The 27,686-nt window shown below is 45.4% G+C and overlaps 1 protein-coding gene across 3 annotated transcripts in view; it reads left to right on the top strand.

Moving 5' to 3' along the window:
- Nucleotides 1-27,686, top strand: part of KCNJ5 (potassium inwardly rectifying channel subfamily J member 5) — an 86,050-nt gene that overhangs the window by 34,527 nt on the left and 23,837 nt on the right. Inside the window, exons 2-4 of one of the 3 annotated variants that reach the window (XM_039496890.1) lie at nucleotides 6,338-6,529; nucleotides 10,812-10,983; nucleotides 20,834-21,780. In XM_039496890.1, coding sequence (XP_039352824.1) covers nucleotides 20,841-21,780 — 940 coding nt within the window. In that variant the 5' untranslated portion in view covers nucleotides 6,338-6,529; nucleotides 10,812-10,983; nucleotides 20,834-20,840. Of the gene's footprint in view, nucleotides 1-6,337; nucleotides 6,530-10,811; nucleotides 10,984-14,326; nucleotides 14,395-20,833; nucleotides 21,781-27,686 lie in introns of those variants that run through there. The other 2 variants (XM_039496889.1, XM_039496891.1) reach the window with 2 other exon arrangements.

Genomic DNA, 27,686 nt, shown 5'->3' with positions numbered 1-27,686 from the left:
GTGACCTTGGGCAAATCATTTCATGTCTCTGTGCCTGTTTGCCACACACACCCTTTATCTGCTTAGAGCAATATGAATATGCTACAATTAATAAATAATACATCTTACAATGATTATTTGCATCTATATGCCAGCATGAATGGGAGCGTTATATATAGTTAGATTAAGTTTAGAGTTGATTTTACTTTTGTGCATTAGAAATACTTCTACAGAATATCATAGTATTTTTTCTCCTTTTAATAAAGGCTAAATTATGTTGGAGCCATGAAAATTCCTAATATTTCATTGCCCTCCAATTCCCTCCATTATGCCTTTATCAGCCCACTTATCCTTCCAGCAGATGAGTTTTGGATGCCTTTCTTTCCATATAGAAGGTGTCTGTATTAAATTTATCTTTAGAATGGATTACCATCTCCAAGGGCCAAATCAAGGTATAGGCACTAGAGACCTGTGATTAGCGGCCCAGGTCTTGGTGTCATGTGATGAGGGCAGGATTTCAGAAGTGAGTTTCACTCATGTGGGTGCAAAGAAAAGCTTGAAAGTATGATCCGAAGCAGGGCTATTTGCCAGAGTGTGAAGACCGCCTGAAACAATAGCTCTTAGAGGTGTGAACTGCCCCATGCAGCTCAGTGGGGTGTTAACTCCAAATCTCACTGCTCTGGGGGGCCCTAGCAGTCACCATCCCAGCAATGGACTCTGTGGGGCAAGAGAGGAGCATACAAGGCCTGGCCTATGTTTCCAAGCAGATACATTCTAGCTGCTGAGGTTAACCCTGGGATTTTCTATGCTGCAACACCTGTCTCTCCAGCAGGGAGAAGAGACCCCTGCAGCTGGTCCTAGGGAGGAAAAAGAGATTCTCACACTGCTGTGGGAGGAAAGTGTGGATCCATGCCAATCCAGGTGGGGGAACAGGGTGGAGCCATGGAGAGTCCAAGCTGCATTGTGCCTGGGCTGCCAGATTGCCTTAACCCAAACCGGCTGTCTCCATCTGAGGTCAAAGGCAGAAAGCACAGATGCTTCCCCTCCTCAGCCCCTTTAAAGTTATTCAGATCCTAATATCCAGCAAAAGAAAACTGAGTCAGCACAGAGAGCTGAATGACCCAGGTCTCAGTGATCAAGCAAAGTCAGATACCTCCTCCACTGAGCTCATCTTCTGCTGGGCTTCTCAGTCAAGAATCGCTTCTTCCTGGCCAGCATGGCAGGAACTGTCCCGAGCTTATGTCAGCTGAACATCCCTGGCCAGGCGAGCTCAGCTGAACTCCACCCTAATGTCTCAGGGTGACACAATCAAAAGAAACCTCTGCCTAGACTGGACTCAAAATGGAGAGCAGAACCTGCATCTCGGTTGTGTTTTGTGCGGGTGTTGGCCGATACAAGTTGATCTTGTTTCATTTTCATTCTGACTGCTATAAAAGATCAGACTGATGAGCCCGGCCCATATGGGGGAATGAGGCCCCTGAACTACGTCTCCCAGGAGGCACTGTGACACCTTAGGCAGATGCAATTCAATGTCAAAAACATTTTGTTTTGCTTCAGTTCAACAACCCAAAATGTTTCAATTAAGGTCAAATTGAAACATTTTCCTTTCATAAGTCGTTTTGATGGAAAATCCCTGACCAGCTCTACTGAGTGTCTTGTGCTAGAATATAAAGGAAGTGGTCCCAATTCTGGGTTCCCATCTGTTTACTTTACACTGCTGTGGTTGTACAAAAGATGGCTTAGCTGCTCACCTGGGAATGTGGATGCAGCCATATCAAATTCTAGAGCAGCTACACCTGATTTCTTCAGGATGGCACTGGATTTGGAACAGGGCGGCTTGCCCCATGGACTGGAGAGCCTGAGGCTAAGCCAACCCTGATTACAAAATGATTCCAATATAGAAAAAGCAGAAAGCCCCAGGAGGAGGGAGGGTTGGTAATGTTGGTAGGTGCTGCAGGGAACAAGAAGGTGTTGGAATTAGCTGAGGAAAAGCCAAGAAGCAGGACACAGTGAAGAATGCTCTCCGGGTAGGAAAACCAGGGGAGAGAACCTATCCAAACAGAGAGAGACTGGAAAGACCTGTGGAGAAGAACAAATTCTGGTGAAGGAAATCCTAGGAAGCAGAAAGACGGTCTCTCAGGGAGGTGGGGCTGTGCCAAGAAGAAACTGGGTTGAAGGCTGTGGGAGTTTGTATTCTATGTTTGAAAGATTGTGTTATTTTGGATCACTGGTGGGGAGATAGAGACTGAACTAGGGTTGGAGTCTGGAGGGACAGTATGAACCTGAGATGTAAATAAATGGGTCCCCTTGTGGGGGTGGTTTGAGTTACCTTTGAAGTTTGAGATCTTAAAGGAGCCCTGAAAGGGGAGGAAATGGGGGTGGGGGTGCTGTAGAGTGATGTCTGGCCATGAGAGGGGGCTCAGGAGCTGGCTGCCCATGTTACAGGGTCTTATGGTCTATGGTTCGGCTTCTCTATAGAATGCTCTGCTCTCCTGATAAAGATGAGCAGTCTCCTTGATGTAGTGTGTTCACTGCTGAGCGCTAAAGAGGTTGACCTAGGTTTTTTGCCAGGGATGGGAACACTGATTTCAGGAGTAGGAGAGTAACTGCCTCCTACTCTTTAAATGCCTGCTCATTTCTGGAGCTGAGCTTTTTCTATGTTTCTAAACTGTTTGCTTTCCTTTCATTGTTACTTACAGTTTCAGAAACATCTGCCTCTAGCCAGAACCAGACATGACTGTGCTGGAAAAGTCTATTCTCCAGTTATCAATAACCCACCCACAAGCAGTAACATAACCAAAATCTCAGATGAGAATCTGCTAACCTGAGAGGTTTGGAGAGAAGAGAGTTGTGCTTCATTTGAGGCTGCTCTGGTACTCGATTATATTGAGATGAGAATGCCCAGTGATGGGTACCTTAGAAATTATTCCAGCCATCCTAACCTTTTGGGAACTGAGCAAACCCTATTTCCTACCTCTTGAGGTTCTTGGATCAGTAGTTCCAGCTGCCTGTCCTTTGGAGTCCCATGCTCTGTTCAGTCTACCATCCTACAGTTAGGACAGTCAGTTCCCAGATCTTTGTGGGGTCTGAGACTTTGTGGAGTTCCTTCTTTCTTACCCTTTAGGAGATGGGAGCCCCTGTTAGAAGTCAGCTGGTGCTTCTAATTTTGTAAATGAATGTGCTTAATGTCCTCCCTAGTCTTTCACGTGCAGCTGGTCTGATATTTCAGATGCTTTTTCACTATAGGATGTCGTAGGGATGTGGTGTGATATTTTTTTTGTATGGGGGGGAGGGATCTGAACTATACTGCTGCTGGTTAATAGGAGACTGAACCATGGTTGCAGAACAAAACCTATCCTGTAGCTCTTGACAGCTAGCATCAGCCTGCCCAGTGATTCAAGGATCCAAGCTAACATTTGAATGGTCTGCTGTCCTATCTCCAGAGATGTATTAGGAGATGGATAAGTTCCACTCACAAGCAACAGTTTCTGTGTCATAGCAGAGGCCGTCATGTGCCAAAGGTCAGGAACATGGTAATGTTAATGTCTGTTGCATCTGGTAGCCTCCTATCTATAAAGAACTGGCTTAGGAACCAATCTTTTCCTGAAGTGCATTCACAGCTCCTGTCAACTTGGGGGGGAGGGGGGAGAGAGAGAGAGAAAGAGACACCCACCCACCTACCTACCTACCTACCTCAGGTGCCCTAGGGGATCACCAGTTCCTGTAGTAAAAGAACTTCACTATGGGAATACATTGCATTTTGTTCCCTGGTAGCATTCCTCTTTTCCAGTTGTACTAGTGGCTGTCACGGAGGCAGAAATTCGCCCTATGCCAGTGCAAGGTGTATGCACCACATAAATCCCATAAAAATGTGGGTGGGTGCATTGGCTTGTGCATAGGGTAGAAGTCACAGAGACTGATCTATCCCATATGGTGTCCTCTACCTCTTCCACTCACACTCTGTCTCTGGGACTCCAGAGAGCAGCACGACATAGCATTCAACACACAGACCTATCAGCCAGCACTTCTGAGTCCCAATCCCAACCCTGCAATGGTCTTTCCTCTTTAGCCCTGGTCACATCACTTAGTCTGTGTGACTCTATTTCCCCATCTGCAGAAAGGGAAGGCTAAATGTAGAGCACCTAGCATAAATACTACAGTATTAATCAAAATTGAGTGGGTGTAGATTGTAGTTATACCACTACTTCACAAGTGTTGCAAAAATTAATGCTTGTATGCTGGTAAGTACTGTTATTCTTTTAAGGTGAAATTCACCTGTGTGCAGAGGACCATCCTAAGGTCTATATACCACTTGAACCCTCATGTTAGGCACCTGGTGCCTTTTGGGGAAAATATGCTTTAGTCAAACATAAGTTATAGGGCTATTAGGAATAACTGGATGAAATTCTCTGTCCTGTATTACACAGAAGATCACATTAGATGATCTATTGGTGCCTTCTGGCCTTAAAACCAGGGACTTCAGTAGTGCTTAATCTTTGTGCTGGGTGAAATTCACCCACAATCAACATATATTCAGTGGGCACCACTGCCTCATTGGTGAGGGAAACATGGTGTCCTGTCTCCTCCCTCCCCCCCCCCATCAATTTCCTTTTGACTGTTATTTATTTGAACTATGTATGAATGACTTAGATGGAAACATTCATCAGTCTCTGGTAGTTTTGAAATATTAATGTATTTCTATTGTGTATTTTATTTCTTCTTTACAGTCATTTATGTGCTGCTGCTGGGGCAGAGGATTCTTTCATGCATTTATAAATGTTAGATTTTGCTGCATGGCCTGGAAATAAATTCTTGAAATGGTTCCCTTAAGTCCCAAGTTGCTTGAAAAACTGCTGGGAATGTTCCCAGTGGTTGCTGATGCTGTGGAAGGCAGGAAGCTCGCATGCCACCTGGTGTAACTGGGTTTTTCCAAGAAACTGTCATAGGCCCTGCACCTAAAATAGCATCTATACAGTAGAAGTGTAGCTGTTTAATGGATATAGACTTCTTTTAGGAACAGGAATGTGTCAGTTAAACAATTGTCCTGGTTCTTGGAGGCTCCCAGGAATATATTGTGCTGAGACACTCAGTTGAGAAATTGCACTGAAATTCAGGTACATGCAAGAGAAGCTGGAATCTGGCCACAACTGCCCAGCTGAGAATTCTCTGGGCAGAGCTAGTTGCTGTCGCCATACAGCAGAAGGAGAGGAGATAGGGAAGAAGAGTGTTCTGCTGCTGCAATTCACAGCAGATGTGTGGTGCACAGCCCCTAGACTGATCTAACTGATGCTGGGGTGATCTCCCACAATTTCAGCCCCATGAATGGCTCCCTGAGGCCTTTACAAAATGAAACACACACATATTGGCATTGGGGTGCACACCTAGTAAAGCTGAGAGATGAGATCGATTCAATATTTGGCACAACCCCATTGCTATCACTTACTTAATAGCATGTGGCCTCAGGCAGCCAAAATATCCAGAGAATGGGTCAGATTCTGGTCTCTTGCTGGTGTAAATTGGGAGTGACTCCATTGAAAGCAGTGGAAAACTCCCTGAGTTTACACCAATGTAAGTGAGCAGAGAATCAAGCCCAAAGAGTCCAAACTTTGTGCGCATGCTCCCACATCCAGTGGTTAAAGTAGAGAAATAGACTCTGAAAGGCCATTAATGTGGATTGAAACAGGACACTTAACTCTGACTGTACAAAGCAATGGGGTGGGTGGAATTGTGGGCCAGTGTGACTTCCCCGAGCCAGGGATAAGAGCGGGAGCTGTGCTAGTTCATGCTCTCATTCATTTTAACTCCTATGTCCCGTCCCCCCCGCCGCCCCCCACCCAATCCACACCATCACTGTTTGTGGGCAAAGATGAGTGTCAACACCACATAGCACCAGCAGATGGCGCTACCTGTTAATCACTAGAGCTTCAGTCTCTGGACAGGGAAAAGGTGGGAACCAGCTCGAAAGATGGAAGATCTTTATTTTAACTGTCTGGAAAGCAGTCACACATCGCTCATGCAAAACAGTGTGAATTAGGCTGGCCAGTCGGTCGGAGTCCAGCTGTAGGTGGGAAGGGGCCCACGTCCCAGAAAGAGCTCTATCATTGGTCCGGTGGTCGGCATTTTCAGCAGAGAACCCGAGGACTGAATGGGCCATCAAGCCTGCAGCCCACTCTCACCCTTAAAGGGGGTCCCTTCGGTTCAGAGTTGAGGCGTGTTGATGGGGGATGTCATGTTGCAAGCACATCTTCATGCTGCACATGCTCTGTTGGCTCTGTGGATATAAAGGACCCCGCGCTCCACAGCAGTCAGTCTGGCAGCTTTCCCTAGCACGAAAAGTCATTTCAAATTTTATTGAAAGGTTTTTTAGAAAGAAGGAGAGCCGATGCCTGTGTGAAGGTGACACCATCCTCAGTGCTGTGCTGGAAACAGCATCTGGAGCCATGTCCTGGTCCCAAAAGAGGCAGAGCCAACACTCCATCCCCACTAGGAACTTGCTCTCCGAGGACATAAACAACTCCTGCCACAGAAAAAAAGGGGAGGCACTGCAAAGGTAAGTGATTTTATTTTACATAAAATCTCATCGGATTATGAATGTGGGGTCAGCTGGATACATGCATATCCAGTCTGTGAGATTTCTGGTGTGAGATCTTGCTTCACCTGTATCAAGACTTCAGGAGGGTCCCACTCCTTTGATACGCTGTCTGTGACATTCCACCTACCTGCAGAGGAGCTGCCTCTTTCTGCAGCATATCTAGCCAGGGTGGGCTGGCCTCTATCATCAAAAGTCAATGGTCACACATGCATAATGCAAACTATTCAGTGTTAATGCAAGGAATGTGCAAAGGTTGTCTTTAATGAGCATTGATCCCTGCCTATACAACACTTGCATTCTTACTGGTATGTGGGTTGGAGGGGGGCGGGGTTGCTCTACTCCAGGCCTGTTGGTGGGAAAGCTCTGTCTTCTGCACCCGTGGCTTTCTTACTCCCAGGGCTGATGGTTCCAAATCAGTGTAGCTGCCATGGAGAGGGTGGGGAGGTTATGATCATGCAGGGCAATGCTCAGGTACTGGAACTTGAACCAGTCTGATGGAGGGATTTTGAAGGTAACGGTTGATACCTTGAATTCAGCTATGTATTGAATGGTAAGTCAGTGCAGAGAGTGGAGCGCTGGGCAGATGGGTTCTCCATGGCCTATGTTGCTGTGTGGATGGGTTACTGTGTTCTACACTAATTGTAATAAAAGTGGGCAGCCTCTACAGAATATTTCGGCGACGAGCCATGGTGATTCACACACTTGCCACCTCCAGGCAGCAGTCTGAATCAGACAGGAGGGGGCAGTGTCCCCGTGCTAGCTGTAGATGAGAAAAAGATATTTCACACCTGTGGCACTTTATATATCCAGAAGCTGTGGACTATGTTAATAATCTGAAGGCAGATGCCATCAAAGGAGGCCGATGTTTACAGAGGTGAATGCCCCAAAGTATCCGCTCCATTTGCTTTAAACCAAAGCCTCTCCTAAACTGAACGGTGTGGTTAGGTCTCCCCAGGAATCATTTCCCAGTTGCTTCTCAAATACCTGGGCCCACTTCTTTTAATCCAGTTTTTGATGTCTCCCAAACATGTCAAATTAGGTATCGTTGCTCAGCATTTTTTCCAATAGGCTAAGTTTGACTCTAAATGCAGTAATCAGATAATTTAGGCACCAAACAAAGGTTTCTGTAAGCTAATAACCTTCATGCATCCCATTTTTGATGGCATCATAAGGAAAGACATGGACCTAGATGGTAAAAGAAGGTTTTGCTGTGAAGAACATGCCCAGCAGATGTTAAATCTCAGAAGGGACAGCCGATCTCTTGTTTTCTAATAGGTGGGAGTTCTAACTTCTAGCCTAATAATAACCAGAGAATTTTCATTAACAGTGCTTTTCAGACCTCTCTGGAAACAGCTTTGCTATTGGTAGTGCATGGATTTAAAGAGTCCTCTGCAGTGTTTGGATCCCAGACATCACAACACTGGCCTAGTGCATGAAAACCAAGAGGTGCAACTGACTAGTCTCATTGTCTAAGTGGTGTGAAATGCAAAATGTAACATTCTTTCACTTTTACTGGTCCTAAAACATTGGTAACAAAGCTGGAAACAAAGTGAGTTTACCGCTGATCCACGTTTTACTGAGCTTTATTTAAAGCTGCGAGTATTTCCTATTAATTAGTGTGGCCAACACTTCTTGAAGTTTCAAAACTGATACTATTCCAGGCTGACTGTGGGTTGAATAAGAAGGGGTTTATGCATTGCACACTACAGCAAGATTTTCCATTTTGCAAGAAATTCCAAAACTTCCACACAAAAATTGGTCTGAAACAACACAAACAAATATTGAAATTTCCCACAAACTGAAATTCTGGGGGGGAATCATTTTGAATCAATCAAACTGTTCATTTTGGTAAAACTGAAATGTTTCATTTCAACGTTGACTTTTTATGTTGTTTTATATAAAATACAAAATTTTAAGCAACTGAAACCAAAGGTTGTTTCAAAACAGAAAATGGGAACATTCCATTCCGGGATTTTTCCTAAATGAAATGTTGTTAAAATCAACATACTTCTGCAAAATGTTCTGCTTTTAATAAATTGGCATTTTCCAAAGGAAAAACATTTGTTGGAGAATATCTGACCGGGGCCAAATTCAGGATTGATTTATAAATAAATGCACCTGCCCTTCCACTGTTTGTTTCTCTTAGACCACTTACTAGCTGTTACCAATGTGTAAGGGAGTTTCAACTGGTATAACTTACATACAAGATATAAGAAGGTGTAACTGAAAGTAAGATGGCGATTCTTACCTTGCACCATCTTATGCGTTCCCTGGGCCTTTAGCCAGCTCAGACTCCTATGCAACTCCCTTAGACTCACACCCACTTACTAATGTGTAGCTTACAACTCAGCACATGTCTCAAGTTGGCCTACTGCATCTGAGTGTCAGGGAAAGTCTATTTTGCTCCATCCTGAACTCCCTGTAGATTGACTTATACTCACATGTGAATTTGGCCCTTAGTCCCTGCGAGTCTCACCTGCTAGAAAACAAGAGATCAGGATTTTCTTCCAGAGGTAATATCTCCTGCGCATGTTCTTCACGTCAAGACCGTCTAGGCCCACATTTTTCCTTATGATGCCATTGAACCTGGGATTACTGCACGTGACATTTACACTTTGGATGAGGGAGCGCTTTTTTCTGGTGCCTGCTGACGTTTGGCAGCAACAAAGAGGAGTTAAACAGCACAAGGGAAATGTGTCGACGTGGACTGGGAGACTGAGAGCCAGTTGCCCGGCAGCTAAGCTCTGGCAAGCAGCAGTAGCACACGCCCACACAAAATTCTCACTGCTGGCAAAACCAACAAACAATGGCCAAGGTTTGGGAGGTTTGCAAACAGAGCAAAATGCTTTTCCATCCTGCCTCAACAATTCTGCAGGGGAAAAAAAGGGAAGTTGGGCATGGGGCGGAAGGGAGCAGCGCAACTTTTATTCATTGCTGCAAATGTGGTGACATGATCTGACTTTCCACAGGAGAAAATTCCTGGTTTTGCTCAGGGGAGTTTGCAAGTTCGGTGCGAAAGCAGCACAAGGGATGCTGCAGGGCTATGTGGGGATAGAATGACTGGAATAACAGTGAGTGCAGAAGCTCAGGCAGGAGATGCATTTAGAGAGAAGCATGTGAGCCCAGGACTAAAAAAATGAAGTGGGGCTCTGGGGCCAGGACTGAGGAGCACAATGGGGAAGCTTGTGCTGGCATGACTTGTTCTGTGGCTACCCTTCAGTCTCCAGGCCTCAGTCGGACACCTGCAACGAGCCTGACATTTGCTTGCCAGAAGATAAAATCTCCTATTAAACTTAGTGGGACTGCTCATGATATTCTCAAATGAAGGCTATACAAATCAAAGCCAAGGAAGCAAGCAGGCCAGGGGGAGCATGGGGAACGTGCCTCTTGATCCAGCTGGCCAGAGGGAACCCCCGCTGCAGGGCGACTCCTTGTGCAATAATCTGATAGTTGACATGCAAAAGACAAGCTCCAGAGAAATCACTCTCTCCCTCTGCCTCCTTCCCCTTTGCGCTCCTTGATCCATCCCAGAAGAGAAACCCACTATGCTTTTCACAGTGCTGATCAACACACACGAGTTCTCTGATAGCTGTGCAGCGCTCCAGCTACTGCATTTCCCCTGCCCTTCACTTTTAAGATCTGCCTTTGTTTGCATGATTTAAAAAAAAGAAAAATCACAACAGAGGAGGGCACAGGAAACGGGGGAGCTCAGAACCTTGCAGACAGAGAGGAGTGATACATATGCATTGGGTCGCAGACACGCACAGAATTAGCAGGGAGAGCAAAGACCATGCAGTTGATAGGGGAGCACAATATCCTTTGCATTTTGCCAAGGAAATGAAGGAGCCTCTTATTTCCCCCAGCCCCTCCCCAGACTGGCCTATTCTGTGCAAAGACGTGGCCCAAACCCCTCCCTCCCCTCGCTGCTTTCACTCTCAGCCACCTTTCCCTTTCCTGTTCATTCAGAACAGATGATGCTCCTGATCACATGTGCACAGCTCCTCTCCCTCCTCCCTTCCCCGGCCCTTTAAGTAGCTTTATTACTCAGAGAATTCATTTGTACTACACACAGCCAGAGAGAGGGAGCAGGCAAGGGAGGGAGATTTAACGGGCAAAAGTAGCACCGTGGTCTGGGGAACCATGGCACCTCTGTCAGAGCCAGCAAAGGCCTGGGATGGCTAGGGGCAGAGGACGTGTGCACTTAAATCCACAGCACAACATACATGTTCTGTAATGCCAGGAAGGAGGCGGTAGGGAGGGAAGAGCCTGGGATAAGAAGACCCTAATGCTCTGGTGATGGCATGGACCGAACGCCCTTCCAGCGACTGTTTTTACCTTCCTCCCAGTTCTGTCTCCACCGGGTCCCCCAAAAGCATGAAGGAGCAAGACTGATGCAGCGCCATTGTTAGCAAGTAAGTTACCCTATTGTTTGTTTGCTTCCCATCTCTCTCTCTCTCTCTTCTCTGGCTGCTGCCCAGAAGGCAGGAGGACTTCAGGGGACCGGTTCCTAGGTCAGCTAAGCACAAGGATGCTCTACCCAGCCGCATGAGGGAGACAACAGGTAAATAGGTGCTGTCTCACTGCCAGGGGACTATTGGGGAAGATGGGAGCCGGATTCTGATCTTGGACACGCCATTGTCAGCTTTGACAAGGGTGTTGTGAGGGTAAATTGTGAGGTATTGTATAAGGACCAGAGAGAGAGGAACTGCCCAGCCCTGGAGCCAATGGAGCGACTCTGAGTTTGCACCTGGGATTAAAGGTTAAACTGTAAATTTAGGGCATTTACTGTTTCATTTGGGGTTCAAAGAGCAGCTGGAGTTTAGCCTCTGCTTTGTTGTTTTTGTTTGTTAAAGTGCATGAGGCTGTTTAGTGCCTGGGGAATCCCAGTTGGTTCTGTGGACGTATGTGACTATGTGGACGTATGTGACATATCAGGGTGGCCTGTTTGTCGGCTGTCTGAGGTGATTGCCCAGGGCACTCTGACTCCTCCGGCTTGGCTGTTTTCCAGCATGCTGGACTGACCTAAGGTCCTAACTTTTATTCCATCTATTTTTCACTCCTTGGTGAACTGAGTGTCATGAGCCGCCTGGGAACCGGCAAAGCTCTAACACTTCTGAGCCGGTTCCCAGCAGAATCATGTCTTAGGGCTAATCACAGGACTGAGTGATCAGCAGTCAGAGCCAGCTTGATTTGTTTGGGGTTCACCCAGGGTGAGACGTCAGGGGCCAGGGTCTGAGCTGGCCTTTACTGGGTTGGTTAATTAGTATTATTATTCAATATTTGTATTACTGAAGCTCCTAGGAGCCCTGGTTATAAATCAGGACCCCATTGTGCTAGGTGCTGTACATACACAGAACAAAAGGATGGTCCTTCCCCTAAAGAGCTGACAATCTGGCTTCCCAGCTCTGAAATCCTGCTAGCAAGCAGAGCCTGCGCCCTAGATAAGGAAATTATTTTGTGCTAGGACTGTAGCAGAATAAGCTTGAGGGTGGGGAGAAGTGAAATTGGATCTTGGCACTAGCTCTCCACCATGAATTGGCCCGTCCAGACAGCTAGGGAGGATCCAAGTAAGTTTTGTGGCATTCAGATAAGCGTGTCTAGAAGCGGGGCAGGCTGTCTAACTTCTGGGGCTCAATCCTCCCCCCCCTCACCCTGAATTCCATCAGTGATCCCAGTCTCAGAAGTCTTCCAGCCCAGTTGCACAGCCCCAGTAGCTTTGAAGAGTCCAGAGAAGGAGGCAGGATTCAAGTGCTGATCCAAGCCAAATCTCTGAACCTTTTAACGTTAGAGACAGCCCCTTCCTGTTGGTCTAAAGAGCTGCCTAGATATTTGCAGTGAAACCTGGGTCCCATCTGCACCTTGACACTTAACCAGCTATGTAACCTTGGACAGGTCACTTCAACTGTCTGTGCCTCGGTTTCCCCCTCTGTGAAACGGGGATAACAGTACCATCCTATCTCACTGGGGGGAGGGGTGGAGGCAATGTTTAGCCAATTCATCTCTGAAGTCCTCAGAAGGAAGGTGCTGTAGAAGTACTAAGCAGCGGTCATATTATTGTCCGTTTTCCAAGCAGGTGCAGGATTATATAATGACTCTCGATTACTATTGGGGATGGGAGAATTGAATAATATATGTGCTCAACAGCAGAAGTATTTGTGCCCTTTGGCCTGGGTTTTCCCCATAGCCTGGGTAGGGGAACTCCTTAACCCGGTTCTCTCTTGGGGCATCCAGAGAACATGAACTGCCAGTAACAGGATGATGGTCAGTAACTCATGATGAGCTGGGAGATGGGGCATTGGCACTGCCAAAGCAGCCCCCAAAGACATCAGAAGGGCAACAGGCATTCCCAGATGTAGATAGTGGGACAAGTATATGGGAAGCGGAGCTGCTCCAGGGAGAGCCCATCCCTGGGGAGAGCCACTTCCTTGGAATAACGCTGGATCAAATAGGCTTATTTTCAGGTTTGGTTTATGGGGAGCCAATCATGAACTGAATATTAGAGAGTCAGTTAAGGATTTCTGAACATCAGCTTATGCATACATCCCTCATCATACAATGTTTTATTCACACTCTCCACTTAGCTATTTTGTATTAATTACATTCCCCCATCCACCCCTTGCAATATTTACACTCCCACTGAGCCAGTCATTATACCAGGCAATATACACTCCCTGGTCTTTATATTATGGTAACAACATGCTCTCCGGTCATTATTTTATATAAAACAGCACTCGCTCTGTTAATTCACAGGCTGCTTGCAGGGTCATTAGAACAGCTCAGAAAGCATTTCCCAGTCTCTATCTTTTGTAAAAAATACAATTATTTTGTTTTTCATTAAAATGTTAGCTCCTTTCACTGTATTTTTATTAGAGTAACCTCAGTATATTTGTAATACACCCACAAGTTTGTATTTTACATATGATTTTTCATGCTTTAATTCCTGCTGGAAAAATGCATTCACAGCCCCCTCCTACTCTCCACAAAGCTGGCATAAATAGAAATAAAATAACAGATTTTATTTTTTTTAGTTTATTCCATTTTTCAAAAAGCTATCAGTAAAAACAGAATTTTTAACCCCTAGCAATCAAAATCAGATGTCAATTTGTTCTGTCTCATAGAAGGACAATGGTCAGATTCTCTGCTGGTGTGAATGGGCTTGACTCCGTTAAAGCTGATGGAGCTGCAGCTGTTTACATCAGCTGCGGATTTGGCCCCTAGTCTAATTAGGCAGAGGCCATTATTGGTGTAAAATTTTCTGAAGCAGTTCTGGTGAAACAGGCCTATCTAATTTAGTGGGTATGAGATGCTGTAGAAAGCTCTATAGAAATTACTCCAAAAATCTGTAGGGTTTCATAGAAAATGATTACAAGTTTCATTGAGCAACTGAAGTTGTCTATAGTAAGAGTATAACTCAATTCAATTCTATATGGGATAGTTCAGAAAACCTTTCTGCCATTGAATCACTGTTTGGTCTTGGGCCAGGCATTCTGTGCCTCCGTTTTAGCCATCTGGGACGTTGGTTCAGTATTGACTTAAGAGTAAGCGTCACCTATTCAACAATCAACACTGCTTCCCATGGCAACGTGGGCAATTTCCATGACCACGTGCACTTGGAATTCCCTTGCTCTCCCATACCAAGACCAATCAGTCCTGACCCTGCTTGCAGGTGAGAGCCAAGGGGCTCGTTGCAGAAGATGGTGTGAATACAGATCATTAGCTAGAGCTGTATATGTACAACACTGAAATCCATTGGGCATTCTGCATGAAGATAATATATGATCAGCTGAAGTTATGTGATCAATTGTTCTTCATGTTCACTGAAGGTAGGACAAGGAGTAATGGGCTTAATCTGCAGCAAAGGGGATTTAGGTTAGATATTAGAGAAAGCTTTCTAACTCTCAGGGTAGTTAAGCTCTGGAATAGGCTTCCAAGGGAGGTTGCAGAATCTGCATCACTGGTTTCTAAGAACAGGTTGGACAAACACCTGTCAGGGATGGTCTAGGTTTATGTGGTCCTGACTCAGCACAGGAGAGAGGTCCCTTCTCCATGGGGTACAGGAGATGTTGCCTTGATTTTTCAAAACAATTTTCAGCCATACAAGAAACTGTGAGGCTTTTATTTAGTGGAAGGAAAGGAGAGAGGGCCAGTGTTCAAGGCACTACCCTCAAATTTGGGAGTCCTGGGTTCAAGTCCTTGCTCTGACACAGGCCTCCTGTGTGACCTTGGGCAAGTCCTTTAGCCTCTCTGTGCCTCAGTTCCCCCTCTGTCAAATGAGATGTATAGCATTTCCCAGCCTCACAGGGGTATCGGGAGGATAAATGCTTTGAAATGGTGAGGTGCTCAAACACTATGGCAACAGGGCCATATTGGAACCTGACTGAGGACAAAAGAGCTCTGGAATATTAGCATGCTGATCATCCAGTGTTGGGCAAGGGCTAGACAGACAGGAAGCATTCCGACAAAGAAGTGTAACTACCCATAAACCTCGTCTCTCCCCATGTTCTGCCAACTTTCTGCCCAGAGAAATTTCCTTACCACCCATTTTCTGAAAGCCCGAACAGCCTGTGTTACAATATTCCTAAGCATAACAAACTCTGAGCAGACAAGCAGTCATCAACCTGGCTCTGTAACAAGCAGCAAAGCCATCTCACTTCCTTTGGTAGCTGGCCAACTAATCCTCAATCAACCCCCTTTTTGTTTCCGTGGGTAGGTCTCTCCTGCAGCCCCAGAGGAATTTCATTGTAAGTCGGCACTCAGTTTTGTCAATGTGTTAGAAAAGTGATCCTGCCAAGCTAATGAAAACTCAGAGGAAATGAAAGGAACCTTGATACTTTGGTGCTGTGTGAGATTACACTTTGAAAAGGAATTATTGGGCGGGAGGGGAGAGAGAGAGAAGGTAATTCAGCTTCTATGCTTTGAACCGCATGTTTATCACTGAAGTGCTGTCAGTTTCCCTCCTATAGGGTTTTTTCTTCAATGTTTTGCCTTGTCTATTAATAACACAGTACTCTTACACAGTATTTTTCATCCATAGATCTCAAAGCACTGTACAAAGGAAGCAGGTCTCATTAGCTCCATTTTACAGATAGGGAAATGGAAGCATAGGGAAAAGGATTGATTTGCCCAAGGTCGGTCAGGTCAGTCTGTTTCTCCCATGTACTTTCACTTAGGTGCCACAGACAGATTCACCCTCATGAAGTACAGGCAATAAATGAAATAAGTAAATGGAAAGCTACCTTCTTTCAGGGAAATAAAGCTCCATTTGGCAATAATCATCTCTCTAGCATGCATCCACTACCCAATAGATTTGCAAGGGCCATCCCTCCCTAATAGCATTCCTCCATTCCACCCTGGCTTCTGCTCAGTTTGCCTTCTCTGAACTCTTCTGTTTCAATCCATTTGCCTGCAAATCTGTCTGTTATCTGTTCCTGATGATAGGGATCCACCTCTATTGGGCCTCCTTCAGTCAGGTACTTTAATTCGATGACTGTGATGTAACAAGAAGGGACTCCGCATCTCAGTGGAGTCTATGGATTGAGGGCTATGGTTGCATTTGATGTGGCACAGGCAGAGGGGCAGCAAAAGAACAGCTCTTTCAGTAATAATCATTCTATCAGAGTGTTTATCCAGCAATCTATTACTGTACCTGACTGGCTGCTTGTCCCTCTGCCCTGGCCTCTCTCTCAGACTCCATTCCTGTATTGTTATTGTGCTGCCTGGCTTCTACAGCTTTGAAGTGATCGAATTTAGAAAGAGGCATAGCGGAGACAGGTGCAGCATCCACACAGCTCTGCTGGTACACCACAGTCCTGACCTGCAGAACCCCTTGACATTCCAATCCGGGGCTCCACACGGCTCTGCTAATGCATGTCAATCCCAACTTGCAGAACCAGCCCTCAGCTCCCACGCAGCTACCAGTGCGTCTCAGTCCTGATCTACATTGCAGCTCCCCGGCCCACTATTCCAAACCCCTCTGGAACAGAGATTGGCAGTTCTGCTCCCTAAGGGGTAGTAGTTTTATAAATATAAACATCTTATTCTTAGTGGACAGACGGTTCACATGGCTGTGGAAAGTTTTGAATGATGTGTTTCTGTTAAGGAAAAACCAATTTGGCTTACCATTGTAATAAGGTGAGAAAGGGGATTTGTTTAGATTTTCCTTCTGTTTTTATGATTCTCTGGATTCTCACACAATACATTGCCAGATTATTAATAATAATAATAAATAATAAATACTAATATTATACAAATAATTCCCACAGTGCCTAAAGGCGCCAGCCATGATTAAGATCCCATCATGCTAGCACTGTACAAACACCCAGTAAGGAACAGTCCGAAAAAGGTTATGAGTCCAACTGCGAAGACAGAAGAAAGGGTGGAAGAAAGGAAGAGGTATAATCCCCACTTTATAAAGAGGGAACTGAGGCACAAAGAGATTAAGTGATGTAACCAAGGTCACGTAGGAAGCCTCTGGCAGAGGTAAAAATTGAACCTAGCTCTCCTGAGTCCTGTCTCTTTTTGCCTTAACCATCCTTCCCCTCCAAGAAAAATGTCAAAACCTGGCCCTATTGAAGTTAATGATGAAATCCCCATTGCCGTTAATGAAATCTGAATTTGACATAAAGTCTTCACACACACAAAAAATTAACCCTGCTAAGAAAACAGAAATCCGCTTTTGACTTTTTGGGGGTGTTTGTTTTGGGGGGTGCAAGAGGTACATTGACTCTGTATGGAAGCAGCCATGGAAAAATGATGCCCTCTGAAGTTCAGCTAAAATCCATCTAATTTATTTCAGCAAATCTAAGATCCTTTCCCTTAGTGCCCCCTCCTCTCCTCAAGTCTGGCATCTGTGCAAAAGCTGAGCGATACTGAGAAGCCTGATAAAAGGCCTCTTTGCCAAACTGATAATGCACCGACTCTCATCTCCTTTTGCAGCAGCTTCGGCAGCCTGTCTAAAAGGAGCACGTGGCTTTGTACGAAAGTGACATTTTTATTACCCTGGCCTTGTTTAACCAAGGCCAGTAAGTGCCAGTGAAACATAGTGGTACCTGGGACTGAATCTACTGCTAGAGAGAGAGCAGTGCTTCACAAACTGAAGGTTAATTCTCCCTTGCCCGCTTGCACTCAATTACCATTAACCAGGGGGGATGTGTGTGCATGGTGAGGGTAGTTATGTCTGTGGAATAAAGGAGGAATTCAAACTTACATCTGTACCGTTCTCCCTTTTTGCTATATGTTTTGTCGACAAATGGGCAATTTCAAACCTCTGTGGTCAGGGGAGGTTCCCTACAAGACTTACAATTATATTTGCCTAGTTTTATAAATAGACGTAGCATTAATCCCCCATTTTACAGATGGGAACTGAGCCTCTGAGAGGGGAAGCAATTTGCTCAAGGTTACAAGTTGGTCATGGACAGAGCCAGGAATAGAACCCAGGTTGGTCTCTTGACTCCTAACCCTGTGCTCTAACTGCTAGATCATGCTTCTTCCTTTAAGAAAAGGAATTAATCTTCTACATGAAGAGGACTGTGATCGATTACTTGTATCACTCAGCTAGAAGAGACTTAAACTGCAACTGAGGAAATGAAGATTAAATATTAGGACAAATTCTAATTACAATGAAATGGGCAGTACAGTTCACCTGCAACAGGCAACACTTCTGCTTTGAGGGCTCTGTTTTAAGTATCCCCAAGATTTCCCGAACAATTTCACTTGACCTGTAGTTAAAGACCAGCTGTCCTAGCAACCAGTTTTTGCCAGTCCCCTGAGTGCTTTTGCTTATGGCAGGTTTCAATGTCCTTTCATTAACAGCTAGTCTCTCCAGGCTGTTTTTCATGAGACAGGGTTGCAGGGATTTTTGATTTCTTACCAGATTTTGATCTTTTCCTGTCTTGCATTGTATAGAATCTGATCGCTCATATCTGTGAGTCTTGGGCTATACTGTGCTCTCTTTCAGTGTCACTGACAGCAGAATTTCACTTCACATACCTTTAACAACTAAAAGTATTGTCTTTAGTACAGATTCTTTTTTGACTGAAATCATGCACAAATTTGCCTACAAATCATGGACACATTTTTTTTTCCTTTCCACACCCCTCAAGCAACTAGAACCTGTGAATTTCAATAATTAGGTTTTTAGCTTAATAAAAAAAAAGAGGGCAAGCAAAGAAAGAATAAAGGGAAAGTCTCTATCCAGTGTGTTTCCTCTGCACCTATCTCCGCTACACTGAACCTCTGTTTCTGTGCAGATTCTCCACGGACGTGCACTTGGCACTGGCATTTACAAGGGGAGGGTAAATGGACCCTGCCATTCTGACACCCACACTGGGCACAGATATCAAGGGACACGCATTATGCAAGGTGGCAGAGAATCAGACCTGACGTTGCAAGAGAGTTAAAGAGGCAGTACACAGAAAACATTAGGCTAATAGCTACATAGTTCACTCTGCCACCAGTCATCACTACCCAGTCCCCCTCCCTCCAGAACAGAAAGTCAAAACACTATTTCTCCCTCGACCCTATCAGCTGCCAACCCTCTACTGCTCCCATCTCACTCACACCACAGCTTTGCCCCCCACCAAAGGTCATATCAACCCCTGCACTCGGGGGCTGTCACCAGGCAGGCTCTGAAATGCTGGGTATTCTGATGCTTCAGTGCTGGGAGGGAAGGAGAGTTTGGTAAATGATGGCAGAGGAGAAGTTGGGTCCAGCTGCTGACTGGCTATAGCTGCAATAATAGTATTTATCTTCTACCCCTTTGCAGAGGGGGACACTTGGTGGCAGTAACATCTCCCTTTCATGTGCCTCCTTCTCCCATATAGGAAGAACTCTGCTGAGGGAGCCAACTTGCTGTCACTGGGACTAGAACCCAGGTCTAGACTCTCAGTCTCTTGCTCTAACTACAAAGGCAGGTTGCTATCTTGACTCAGGTGACTGGTCAATCACTGGCACCCATGCTGTAGGGAACCAGTAGACATGGCTCCATCAATAACCTCTGGCTGCTTTTTTGGAAATGCTGATTTTGGTTGATTTACGTAGCTTTGATACAAGGGGTAAGAGAAATTCCCCGCTGGGAATTGCAGAACTGGCTGCAATACAGTGGAAGCAGAAATTTGCTGCCTCATTTATTTGTCTTTCTGCTGCCTTCCCATCCACTTTTTTATATTGAAAAACTGAAACCACTTTGCTCAGCCTTAAGCTTTGTCTTTCCCAAGACACTCTTAATTGTATCTCTGTACCTCTTCCCATTCGCAAATGCATAAGAAGATTAAAGATAGAACTGTAATAGATTTGGTTAGGTTTTAATAAGATTTGCTAAGGACGCTGCAGAGAGCGCATATCATGGAGAATGTTGCTACTCTTTCTCTTTGATATACTGAAGGCTTCCTTAGGCAGCTCTGCACAGGAAACACTTTCTCTTCCCTGAGTTTGAAGATGGAATTCTTGATTTTCAATAGAAGAAATAGTTTCCATTAAAGAAAGCAATATCTACTTTATAATTTTAATGTTCGGTTAAGATGATTTTACATTGTAACCTGACAGGAGTGACGGGCGCTCATATCATCATCCATTTATAATTAGTCAAGAAAAGATTTTGACAAAGACCATGGGCCTTTTAGAAGAGATCTAAGAATCTAGATTTTCAAAAGTGACTAGTGATTTTGGGTACCTAACTTGACTTGCCTTCAAGGACGTCTGCTTTGCCGAGGGTTGGCGTTCGGCACTTTCTGTAAACCAGCCCCTTCAAGGTCTCTTAAGTTGACCCCCCAAAAATTGAGGCACCATAAATCACTAGTCCCTTTGGAAAATGTCCAAATTGTCTTCACTTCTCATCCCTCCCTGCCTTACATAAAAGAAGCCTAAAGAGCTTTTATTAAAAGTATTGACGCAAATCAGTAACAAGGTACGTGCAAACTTACTACCAAGGGAAAGGGGCCATTCTAGTTCACCACTCCTGCTTCACTCTGTGAGCATTCTCTATAAGTTAGGTAATGATAAAGGTGTTAAATAATTACTTATCATTATTTAACCTTAAAAGAGGCATAAAAAATACCAGAAGAAGGGAATGGCCCTACCAAAAAGCTCTTCTAATGCAGGATGTACTTGTGCCCAGCATTCTATGATTAGGAGACAAAGTTTTTCAATATGGTGTCAATGTTGCACAATGTGCTATCACCCCTTTGTGTAATCTGACAGGAGCACTGGTTTGGCAACGCTATTTTCCTGATGTCTTAAATGTTGTTTCCTTTTACCCTGCCCTAGCCCAACTATGGCTGGAGATTCTAGGATCTTCATGAACCAGGACATGGAAATTGGAGTCACACCCATGGATCCCAAGAAGTTTCCCAGACAGCCGCGGGACTATGTCCCTATCGCCACTGACCGAACCCGTCTCCTGGCAGCAGAAATCAAGAAGCCGCGCCAGCGTTACATGGAGAAGAGTGGCAAGTGCAATGTGCACCATGGAAATGTCCATGAAACCTACCGGTACCTTAGCGACCTCTTCACTACTCTGGTGGACCTCAAGTGGCGCTTTAACCTCCTTGTTTTTACCATGGTTTATACTGTCACATGGTTGTTTTTTGGGTTCATTTGGTGGCTTATTGCCTACATCCGGGGAGATCTGGACCATCTTGAAGATGAGAACTGGATCCCCTGTGTTGAAAATCTCAGTGGATTTGTCTCCGCGTTTCTGTTTTCCATTGAGACTGAGACCACAATTGGGTACGGCTACAGGGTTATCACTGAAAAGTGCCCCGAGGGCATCATACTGCTCCTGATTCAGGCTATTCTAGGCTCCATTGTCAATGCGTTCATGGTAGGGTGCATGTTTGTCAAAATCAGCCAACCAAAGAAAAGGGCCGAGACCCTCATGTTTTCCAATAATGCAGTGATTTCTATCAGGGATGAGAAGCTCTGTCTAATGTTCCGGGTCGGGGACCTCCGGAATTCCCACATTGTTGAGGCTTCCATTAGAGCCAAGTTGATCAAGTCCAAACAGACCAAAGAAGGGGAATTTATCCCCTTGAACCAAACGGACATCAACGTGGGCTTTGATACGGGGGACGACAGGCTATTCCTGGTTTCACCACTCATCATCTCACACGAAATCAATGAGAAGAGCCCCTTCTGGGAGATGTCCCGTGCCCAACTGGAGAAGGAGGAGTTTGAAATCGTGGTCATCTTGGAAGGAATGGTCGAAGCAACAGGTAAGCTTTGCCAAAAATAACCAGCAAAGAGCAAAAAGACAATGAAGCTGGCATTAAAATGTCAACATTTGCCAATGACATCTAGGCTAAGAATATGGGTCTTTGTCCCTTGCTCCTCCCAGGTGCTGGTCCATATAAGTGAGATGAGTCTTATACAGCTTCTAAATACAAGAGGGGGTTCTGTGTGACATTACACTAAGCATGGGAGGGGGACCCAGTTTGGGGAGAAGTAAGAATGCCCATGTACTTTGTCCACAACTCAAAGCAAACCTGGACTTTCAGTGTTCCGAAGTGTTTGGCTAAAAGGCCATCTCTGGCTCCCATGCAGAGGGAGCTAAAGGAGAGCTTCTGTGGCCCTCTACCCAACATTCTCTTCTTAACTATGTAGTAGATACGGTGGTCTAGTAGTTAGGGTGATGGACTGATTTTTTAAGAGACCTGGGTTTGATTCCCGACATTCTTCTGCTGGAAGCCATTAGCCAGAAGCCGGGAATGGGCAATAGGGGATGGATCACTTGATGATTACCTCTTCTGTTCATTCCTTCTGGGGCACCTGGCATTGGCCAGCATTGGAAGACAGGATACTGGGCTATGTGGACCTTTGATCTAACCAGTGTGGCTGTTCTTATGTTTTAGCTCAAGTAGTTGTGACTGAGGCATTTAGTTCTGTAAGTCCTGGGTTCAACCCCAACTGTTGTCACAGTTCTATCCTGTTTTTAAAATAGGCTATGACTGAGCTATTTTAGATATATAGTGTTACTGTTCAGTGATGATCCCTCTACCGTCAGTCACCACTCTGATGGAGGATGAGAAGGGTAGATATTTGTTACACTTTACATTTTCACCAGCTGGGTTAAAATAAACATCTCAGAAGCATAGCAGCTTTCTTGTGTGTGTCAAGCATAATCATTAGGTGTGTTGGAACAACAGGTGCAGAGCTGGAGTTAAATGGGGATTATTATGTTCTAGTCTGGAATAGTCTCCCAAGGGAACTGGTGGGAGGTTTGTTGCCTGGGTCATTTTAAACCAGACTGAGCAAAGCACAGGGGAATACACTGTAGGAAACCATCAACTCTGCACTAGCTAGACGTGACCTAATTAGAGAGGGGGCCCAACAGCCACAAAGTCCTGATTTTGAACACTCCCATGTTCAGCCTGTTTTGGAGCTGAGGGTTTGGTTGGGGACCTCATCTTTTGACTTCATGGGTCTTTTTCCGTCTGGATTGAGGGTCAGTAGTCTAAAATGGCACTCATAATGAATATTAATTTGTATTTACTTTATTTGCATGTATGTAGTATATCTCATGATACATTATAGGTACATGATAAAAGATACTTGATTTCTTCACAAACCTCTTTACAATTATGCAGAAAATACATCTCAATGAGGATCAGAGAGAGAGTATGTACAGATCATTTCCCCCCTACTACAGTACAACCACCTCTAGGTGGAATGTAGCAGCCGTTAAACAGCACAGAACAGCACTATGTAACAGATAGGATGGGAGAGATATGGCTGGCTGAGCTTTCTTTCCACGCCAAAGCCTCATTGCACATGGATGTGTGGTGCCAAATCTGCAGCTAAAAGCAGCGCTGACTTTCTCAAGGGGAGTTTGAAGAGGGTGCAGTGAGACAGAAAACAGACAAGTGTCATCGGGTGTCACTCAGTGTCAATCAATTGAGTCCCAGTGTCCTCCCATGGATAGGTGTTCCTGGCCATTTCTTCCCAAAACTGGAATGCAAAAGTATTTGTAGCACAACATGAAATTATTCTGTATCTTTAAATCCCTGTCTCACTTTCCAGCAAGTATGAGAAGGCAGATGCAGTCCTTTTAGATCACAGGGGCTGGAAAGAGTCTGAACTCCCTGGGACACAGGAAGTGACTACTTGTTCCTGATGATTCCCTATGCAACATTAAATATACACGCACCCGTTTGCTAGGGCACATTCTTTGTGGAGTGCTCTGTGTAAGGTGGAAAGTGTGTCTCTCTCACCAACAGAAGTGGGTCCAGTAAAAGACGTCGTTTCACCCACCTTGTCTCGCTAACATCCTGGGACCGACACAACTACAATACTGCGTAACAGTTGTCTCCATGTCATTTTCTTCCTACCTCACCTTAATAGCTGGCATCACACTAAGAATGGAAGGGGGACCCAGTAGGGGGAGAAGAACTCCCGTGTGCTTTGTCAAAGCAAACTTGGACTTTCAACATTCTGAAGTGTTTGGCTAAAGGCCCATCTTCATCTCCCATCCAGAGGGAGCTGGAGGAGAACATCTGGGGCCCTCTACCCAACACTCTCTTCTTAACTGAGTGTTTGGCACCATGGCCTAGTAGTTAGAGTGGTGAACTGGGTTTTAAGAGACCTGGGTTTGATTCTTGGCATTCCTCTGCTGGAGGCCTCCAGACCCAGGTCTCTATTCTGTTCTACTGACTCTCGGTATAACCTTTGGTCCATAAAGTAACCTTTCTGGGATCCAGTATCAGATGGGGGACATGCCTGCCTACCCCACCCCAGGGGTGTTCTGAGTATTAAAGTGCTTGTGAAGGGCAGGGCAGATCTTTCAATGCTCCCTGGAATAGGGTATCTGCAGCCATGTCTGTCCTCAGTGTAGCCTGTAGGGGGGCATTACCCAGACAGCAGCATGGGGGGGTTAGGAATTAAGTCCCAGCTGGGAAATTCAGAGTTGGCTCAATGAGGCTGGGAAGCAGAGATGCACCTGAGCCTTGGTAAGTTCAGGGCCTTAGAGTGTGGTTGGCCTAATATCAGGAGAGAGGAAGGCATTGTTATCTAGAAGCAAGGACCAAGCCTTCTGGAGGCAGAAAAGCCACTGCTAATATTGTGTGTTTATAGGAAGATCAGCCTTTTGGTGTTTAAGGGGTTAAGCCACAGGAGAGGCCTGAGGCTGGTGACTGGGATGAGTTTGGGGGAAGGGTTAGCCCTGTACAGATGGGCTCTGAAATGCCAGAGAGGGCTTTTTAACTTAACCTGAGTCCCCTGCAAAGTTTCTCTCCTTGCCCCAGTGTTACTATCATGCCTTACTGGTGGTGCTTGAATGGAGTGCAGTTATTCCCGACTCTTAAAACAACCTTCACCATACCACTTGGTGCTTTAGCTTCCAAGTTTAAGGGAGCTAGGGGTAGAAAACCTAACTTCTATGAAATTCGCCCCTCCCTCCCTGGTGGCATTCAAGAGCCACTTCTGCGGCCCCCAGAGATGCCTGTTACCATAATTGTGTCGGGAATACTCAAATGGACAAATATGCAAGTTTTTAACCAATGAAACACTAATTAAACATGACTGCATTGTGCCTTGACCCTGCCAAATCTCTGAGCACAGACAGTCCCAGAGATGGGAGAGCACTGGCTGTCTATTTCAGAGTGTGCTTTAGCACAGATGCAAGCAACCCGCTGGTGAAAACTGGCAGAGCTATGTGGGGTTCACTGGAGCTGGTCCAAGAGTTCCAACCATCCCACTCAATCAGCTGCAAACGAGTTTGATTACTTCCCGTTTATGGCTATCATGCCGTTCACCACCAGTGGGCTCCATAATTCCCTAGAACAGGGGTTCTCAACCCATGGGTTGGGACCCAAAATTGGGTCTCCAGAATATTTCAAAGGGGCATGTGGCAGCTCCTGTCCCACAAGGCTGGCTGGACTCGCCTCCCTGCTCCAGGCACTGCAACCTCTTGGGTCCCCACTCAAGTTTGGCCCAGCCGTCATAATGATGGGAGCCTGCATAGGCCAAATTTGAGTGAGTGGCTCTGCAACATCATCAGCCAGGTCATAGCTCCACTCACACAAATTCGGTCCAATCAGAGTGCCGGGGACAAAACTGAGCAGCGGTGCAGCCATGGGGATTGCACTGCATGAATCGGAGAGCAAAGCCCAGTCAGCCCCATAGCACAGGAGCTGCAGGAGCCACCTTTGTGGGGTGAGTGCCAGGCAGAATGCAAGCCCCCGCTCCCACACACACACGCACCAGGGACAGGACCTGACCAAAACCACACCAGGGCTTCCAACCCCAGACTATTTGCTGGGTCGCAACAGGCCATAAACATTTACAAATGCATCCTGAGCCCCAAAAAGGTTGAGAATCACTGGCCTAGAAGGTTTTACTCCAAGAACTCAGCAATTGTCACCTACCGGGGCAGACTTTGCTGCAACAGTGCCTAGAGGAAGACGATCCCTCAAACCGCTGGGTCCCAGACCATCCCTGGCTTTCAAAATTGTCAGCCACACCTCAGAAGCAAACAGGACACTAGGACAAAGACAAGCATAGATGATTTCCCCAGCTTCTTTCCTTGGTTTTTGGGTGGGTAGCAGCCCTCAGCAATAGCTGCAGCTTCCAAGCAGAGTTTGAAGGTAGTCCTGAATAGATTACTTGGCAGTCGTGTAACCTATTTGCAATGCATGCAAGGGCTAATGGAGCATTACTAGGGTGTATTCTTTTACCAGCAGTATATTGTAGAGATAGGCCAATATGCAGATCTGGATTCAAACATTACCAAAGCTCATGAGAATTGGAATGGCAGATTCTGCTTAGGGACCATATCTAGTGTATTGGGCTGTAGTGTAGTGTGTTAGTTGTGTGTCTCATTGGTGTAAGAGTGCCATAGAATAACACTGTGTTATAGCTACTAGGAATCCAGGCCCAATTTTCCACTCATTTACAGCAATGTAAATCAGGAGTCACTCTACTGATGTCAATACAGTTACAGCAGTGTAAAACAAAACGCAAATCAAGTGCCACGCCTAGGCACTCTTGGGCATTATAAAAAATAACGGCATTTCAGGGTGTTATAGAGGAGAGAGATTGATAATGGAATTTTATTTGGTAGCCCTGGGTTCGCTGATATCAAAGAGAGCCCTGCACTGCAATTGGAGGTTAATACCTAGAAGTACCTCAGTGGCCCAGGGCCCATTTCACCATCACAAATTAGCACCATTAAGTCCTGGCTGAATAGATACCCTGCAGCTTTAGACTGTACTTCCTCTGACAAAAAACTCAGCCACTGCTAATGATGTGCAAAAGGAAGTCATTACCAGTAACAACCTCAAAATGAAAAGCATGGCAGAGGAATTGGATTGCTTTACAAATGGACTCCTCTCCCAGTGGGATTGCCCAGACCTGGGTTTAATGACATTAAGGAGCTTGGATCTATGGAAATTAATTACCCCCGTCTCAGGAGACAGTGCCATATCTGCTGTTAAACCCAAAAGTTGGAGCTGGAAGAGCCCTTCCCGCTGGGTCTAGGGCTGGGCAGATGTCAGAGTGCGCCAAGGTTTGACTAAAGCATTCAGAACCCAGGTGGCTTTCTGTATGGCTCATGTGTAGAGTGGTGGGGAGACATCTCACCAGAACAGGGTGTCCTGAAATAATGCAGTGTGTATCTCTAGTTTGGGGCCTTTGCTAAAACTGCCAAGGAATGAGCTTGTGCTCAAATAAAATTTGTAGTCTCTAAGGTGCCACAAGTACTCCTGTTCTCTTTACCCAGGAATGGTCATCCTTGTGATTTACATGAGATGAACTCCTGTTATTAGGAACTGAATGAAGGTCCTCAATTTAGAATATTGCATAGACAAATGAACAATACTTGGTCCCTGTTAATGTAACTGGATCCCTTTCTTTTGCTGGCTATGTGAATTATTTCCTGATATACTTCTTTTGCTTGACATGGGTGGCATTCTAAGCTAGTGCAGTGACAAAGTTAGCCCTGTTACAGCTGACTGCTAGGTACAATATTTATATAGGTGGCTTGATATTTGGAGATGAGGCTAGAACCTGTCAGTGGTAGGTAGGTTGATATTGGAGAGACCAGACCTAATGAAAAGAACACTGCAGACAGGCATATTAATAATTCGCTTACTTTTGGTTTACATGGAAGCTTATTGAATACAAAATT

This window comes from Mauremys reevesii, linkage group 12 (assembly GCF_016161935.1).
Source record: "Mauremys reevesii isolate NIE-2019 linkage group 12, ASM1616193v1, whole genome shotgun sequence".
Lineage (NCBI taxonomy): Eukaryota > Metazoa > Chordata > Testudines > Geoemydidae > Mauremys > Mauremys reevesii.
The sequence above is the reverse complement of the archived record's forward strand: the minus strand, read 5'-3'. Positions and strand labels throughout refer to the sequence as shown.